Source organism: Salmo salar, chromosome 21, assembly GCF_965601325.2.
Source record: "Salmo salar chromosome 21, fSalSal1, whole genome shotgun sequence".
Taxonomy (NCBI): domain Eukaryota; kingdom Metazoa; phylum Chordata; class Actinopteri; order Salmoniformes; family Salmonidae; genus Salmo; species Salmo salar.
Genome location: NC_138311.1, coordinates 22,603,860 through 22,609,859, shown reverse-complemented (window position 1 = coordinate 22,609,859; position 6,000 = coordinate 22,603,860). Strand labels below are relative to the sequence as shown.

Sequence of the window (6,000 nt, the reverse complement as noted above, 5' to 3'; positions counted from 1 at the left end):
TTTTTCTGATAGTGGATATAACATTGAAAATCTGACATTGTTTTAAAGATACAAATTCAACATATTTTATACAAGGTTTGTCTATGTTGAAATGTTAAAACAATAGTTAACATTGATTTTTTTTTTTAAATCCAATGTATTTTTCACGTAGATTCCACGTCACAATACTTTGACATTATGTGACTTTCTTATTAAATTAAAAAACGTCAGTCTATCTTATTTTTTCTGTTGAAATAGAGAATATAAAAAAGTGCTAGTAATGTCTTCTAAAAAATAACAAAGAAAAATAAATGTTTCACAAATATATATTTTCACATCCAAAAATTAAAACACATACAAATTACACTCATACAGTAGAGTGGAGCCAGGGTGTGTAGACTTCCAAATATATATACACACAGTACATTTTTAACATACAATACAGACATTATCCTTGAAAATACTTTTCTTCGTAGTAAGTGCAACTTCAAATGTCAAAGTCGTCTAATATGAAAACACCTTTGAATACAGTTTTAAGATATCATTAAGTTCTTTAATAAGAAACTGTCCTGCAGTCCACGTCACATTCTGACAAATGTTACGAAACAGGATGCATGAAATTTACTTGCCAGAAGTACAGGTAGCTAATATAGAGATATATCTGAGAGTTGGTATTGACATGTCTTCCTGTCTCCATGCCACACTACACATGCGCACACACACACACACACACACACACACACACACACACACACACACACACACACACACACACACACACACACACACACACACACACACACACACACACACACACACACACACACACACACACACACACAAACACACACACACACACTTGTGCTGTGTAATAGTATCTGTTTAGTTACCAACAGTCACTGTATGATTATGATTGAATAATGTTCCAGTGGTAGATGCCTGTTCCTCTTCCTACAAACTCAAATGGGATGGCCAAAACAACTTTCCTTGTTAGGAATTTACAGATGCAATTCAGGCATCCTTCACCCTCCATCAGAGTGCACTGGCAAAATGGAGGAATGGATTTGTTTGTACCCTTGTGGAAAGCTAGCAGAAATGGCAGAGACAATTCATTTGAATGTCAGTCCAATGGCCAATGATCAGTAAAAGCATCAAAATGGTAAAAAACAAACAACTTCCTGCTGACAACCTCCCACACACTTTTATATGACAGCTGCTTCATATTTGAATACCTCGCATACACCCATAAATACTGCGTAAATATATACAGTATATGTACATAAAGTACTCATCTTAATTGCACTTCTGCACTGCAAGATTTACAACATACAAAAGTATGTGGACACCTGCTTGTCAAACATCTCATTCCAAAATCATGGGCATTAATATGTAGCTGGTCCACCCTCCACTCTTCTGGGAAGGCTTTCCACTAGATGTTGGAACATTGTTGCGGGGACTTGCTCCCATTCAGCCACAAGAGCATTAGTGAGGTTGGGCGATTAGGCCTGGCTCGCAGTTGGCATTCCAATTCATCCCAAAGGTGTTCGATGGGGTTGAAGTCAGGGCTCTGTTCAGGCCAATCAAGTTCTTCCACATTGATCTTGACAAACCTTTTCAGTATGGATCTCACTTTGTGCGCAGGGGCATTGTCATGCTGAAACAGGAAAGGGCCTTCCCGAAGCTGTTGGCACAAAGTTGGAAGCACAGATTCGTCTAGAATGTCATTGTATGCTGTAGTGTTAAGATTTCCCTTCACTGGAACTAAGGGGCCTAGCCTGAACCATGAAAAACATGGTTCCTTCTCCACCTAACTTCACAGTTGGCACTATGAATTCTGGCCGGTGGCGTTCTCCTGGCATCCACAAAACCCAGATTTTCCGTCGTACTGCCAGATGGTGAAGTCTGATTTATCACTCCAGAGAACATGTTTCCACTGCTCCAGTGTCCAATGGTGGTGAGCTTTACACCACTCCAGCCGACGCTTGGCATTGCACATGGTGATCTTCGGCTTGTGTGTGTCTGCTCAGCCATAGAAACCCATTTCATGAAGCTCCCGACGAACTGTTCTTGTGCTGACGTTGCTTCCAGAGGTAGTTTGGAACTCGGTTGTGAGTGTCACAACCGAGGACAGACAATTTTTACTCGCAAAGGGCTTCAGCCCTCGGCAGTCCCGTTCTGTGAGCTTGTGTGGCCTACAACTTTGCGACTGAGCCGTTGTTGCTCCGAGACACTTCCACTTCACAATAACAGCACTTACAGTTGACCGAGGCAGCTCTAGCTGGGCAGAAATTTGACGAACTGACTTTTTGGAAAGGCGGCATCCTATGACGGTGCGACACTGAAAGTCACTGAGTTCTTCAGTACGGGCCATTCTACTGCCAATGTTTGTCTATGGAGATTGCATGGCTGTATGCTCGATTGTATACACCTGTCAGCAACAGCTGTGGCTGAAATAGCCAAATCCAGTCATTTGAAGGGGTGTCCACATACTTTACATAATCTGATTGTGAGTTGTTTCCAGCATTTGGATGAAAACAATCATTTAAAAAGTAGTGAAATTCACATGAATGATTCCGATAGTGAACAGTGGCAATTTTATGGAATTTAGAATATATGAACATACAGTATGTGCCAGACATATAGAGAACACAATGTTTTATAGGCATACTGTTTGTCACTGAGGGGAATGTAAGGTTTAACCTATAAATAATTATTCCACAGATTTAAAACAGTGCCAGAACCAAACTTCATAATTGAAGTAACATTCAGTTGTACAGGACAGATATTGGCATAAATGACAATAGTTGATAATGGTAAAGCATGTACCTTTTCAAAAGTTATTAACTACCAAAAAGGGACTGTACTGTTTATCTGCGTAACTTTGCCTTTAACTTGAGCTTAGATTCAGCTAGAGAAACACAGATAATAGCCTCAGACAGCCTAGTTCTTAGTGGCATAGATTGTTGTGTATAAAAATAGCCGACAAGGGCGGTTCTTGGTTTGGCATGTCACAAATAATACTTTTGGGCAAACACCCAGGCTTTATCTAAACAGATAATATCTTCATTTGGATTGTCAAACCTCCTTTTAATTTTTTTTTTTAATGTACAATCATGTTAAAAGGACTGCCTAACACTTTAATGCTTTAAGATAAATTATCAGAATATATACATTTGGCTTCCTCTGAAAAGCAGCAAAGAAGCTTCATACATGGATACTTGAAAAAGGGTGGCAAAAAGTGATTCTCACTAAGCTGATAAAACGATTAAGTGCCCATTTCAATGTGTTAATCGAAGGTAGCAAAATTTGTTTCTTTTTTTTTGTTTCAGTGCGTATACAAGTGGGCGAAAGTTTGTTGTTTATCCCTTCTTTCTCCCCTCCCTCGGTTAACCCAGTAAACCTAGTAACAAACTGCAGCCTCCCCTTCCCCACCCCTCCCCTTCATTCTGAAAAAGAGTCATCCTATCCTCAGCCGAACGGGTTCTCTGATTTTAAGATGGAGGTCTCGATGTCGAGGCAGCCCCCCTTGCCGTTCAAGTGTTCTGTGTTGCTGTCGATGCTGTAGCAGCCCTGGACCTCGGTGATGGACGAAGCAGTGTACGAGGCAGACCGCATGGCATCTGAGTGGGCGAAGGTGCTTCCGAACTGGATACGGTACTGGTTCCAATGTCTCCTCAGAACCCCTTGCACCTACCAAGACACGATGTCGACCATAAGATTCAGCACACAGAAAATAAATCAATACATTTAGTAATAAATGACTAGTAATGAATGAACCCTAATTGCAAGACCGTCCATGTATCCTCACACAGTGTTTGCCTGGCCATCTCTCAGGCATTCACAATTACCATATTAACCCTTGACCACTTCATCTGTTCCATAAAGCAACCCCAATTCAAACACAAATAACACATTTGGTAAGAAACCCTCTCAACTGAAGGAAACGTATAGTATTACGCAGAGCCATGAGTGCATAGAACTCCCTTCCATCTTATATAGCGTAAGTGAACAGCAAACCTGGTTTCAAAAAACAAATAAAGCAACACCTCACAGCCTCTCCCCAATGTGACCTACTTGTTGTGTGTATGTACTGACATGTACAGTTGAAGTCGGAAGTTTACATACACTTCGGTTGGAGTCATTAAAACTCGTTTTTCAACCACTCCACACATTTCTTGTTAACGCAGTATAGTTTTGGCAAGTCGGTTAGGCCATCTACTTTGTGCATGACACAAGTCATTTTTCCAACAATTGTTTACAGACAGATTATTTCACTTATAATTCACCGCATCACAACTCCAGTGGGTCAGAAGTTTACATACACTAAGTTGACTGTGCCTTCAAACAGCTTGGAAAATTCCAGAAAATGATGTCATGGCTTTAGAAGCTTCTGGTAGGCTAATTGAGATGATTTGAGTCAATTGGAGGTGTACCTGTGGATGTATTTCGAGGCCTACCTTCAAACTCAGTGCCTCTTTGCTTGACATCATGGGAAAATCTAAATAAATCAGCCAAGACCACAGAAAAAAAATTGTAGACCTCCACAAGTCTGGTTCATCCTTGGGAGCAATTTCCAAACGCCTGAAGGTACCACATTCATCTGTACAAACAATAGTACGCAAGTATAAACACCATGGGACCACGCAGCCGTCATACTGCTCAGGAAGGAGACACGTTCTGTCTCCTAGAGATGAACGTACTTTGGTGCGAAAAGTGCAAATCAATCCCAGAACATTTTATCTGGTCGGATGAAACAAAAATAGAACTGTTTGGCCATAATGACCATCGTTATGTTTGGAGGAAAAAGGGGGAGGCTTGCAAGCCGAAGAACACAATCCCAACCGTAAAGCACGGGGGTGGCAGCATCATGTTGTGGGGGTGCTTTGCTGCAGGAGGGACTGGTGCACTTCACAAAATAGATGGCATCATGAGGAAGAAAAATGATGTGGATATATTCACATTCTTAAAATAAAGTGGTGATCCTAACTGACCTAAGACAGGGACTTTTTACTAGGATTAAATGTCAGGAATTGTGAAAAACTGAGTTGCAATGTATTTGGCTAAGGTGTATGTAAACTTTTGACTTCAACTGTATATAGGGGACAAATCAGATTTGCAACAAGTCTCAAACCATAAATGTTTCTCTTCATTATGCATATCTCTGCTTGTTGGAGATTTTCTGGGGTGGTGTCCCTTTCTCTATCCTTGTCTTTGGACTGGATGGACCAGGAGTCCACAACGGTAATAGTGGCCTGACCGCAAATGGCCCTGTCTCTCTTGTCCAGGGGACAATCGCCGAAACCCCCCCCCAAGGTGTATGTAAACTTCCGACTTCAACTGTATGTGTAACTGATAGATGCAGACACACACACACACACACACACACACACACACACACACGTACGTTAATGTTTTTAAATGTATGTAAATTGTTAAGTGTTTTGTCTGTAATGTCTTTTTCGTTATATGTCAGACCCCAGTAAGACTAGCTATCGCTATTGGCGTCGGCTAATGGGGATCCTAATAAATCAAATCAAATCAGCACTGCTCATACCACTCTGTGGACTGTCCCGTGACTGTCTCTGGATGCCTGCCAATGCTTTAATGATCTTCAATCTGAGAGAATCATCTCCAGAGGCCCACAAGCTCCCATGAAATGCAACTTCCCCAGATGCATCCCCAGGTCAGGTCACCTCCCGGGGAGGATTTGCACAGAGGAAGTTGCCTAACCTTGACTTGATCGCACAGGGAACTGAGGACAATAATGTACAGGGGAGGAGAGGGTCGCAAAATTCCTGAAACGGTCCCCAAATTTCCTGTGAATAAGCTGCAAGGGAATCCTCCAACCTAGAATTCTATATCTGGGATTTCAGAAAACCTGATAAATTAATGTGGGTCAGAATCTTACCTCTCCGTTGAAGAAGCAGAAGATGGTGGCTACCAGCAGACCCTGAGAAAATAAAGCAAACAAGGGAGCCCAGTCAGTGCTTATTGGTGATAAACCCATCGCTTTAACGCCCT

General features: G+C 41.5%; 1 protein-coding gene across 2 annotated transcripts in view; it reads right to left on the bottom strand.

Annotated features, from left to right (window-relative positions):
* Positions 1 to 287: 287 nt before the first annotated feature.
* LOC106581932 (calcitonin gene-related peptide type 1 receptor) overlaps positions 288 to 6,000 on the bottom strand; it is a 61,097-nt gene continuing 55,384 nt past the window's right edge. For both annotated transcript variants that reach the window (XM_014164439.3, XM_014164440.3), the window contains exons 12-13: positions 5,888 to 5,929; positions 288 to 3,669 (exon numbers count right to left, since the gene is read on the bottom strand). In XM_014164439.3, the coding sequence (XP_014019914.1) occupies positions 3,448 to 3,669; positions 5,888 to 5,929 (264 nt within the window). In that variant the 3' untranslated portion in view covers positions 288 to 3,447. The remainder of the gene's footprint in view (positions 3,670 to 5,887; positions 5,930 to 6,000) is intronic.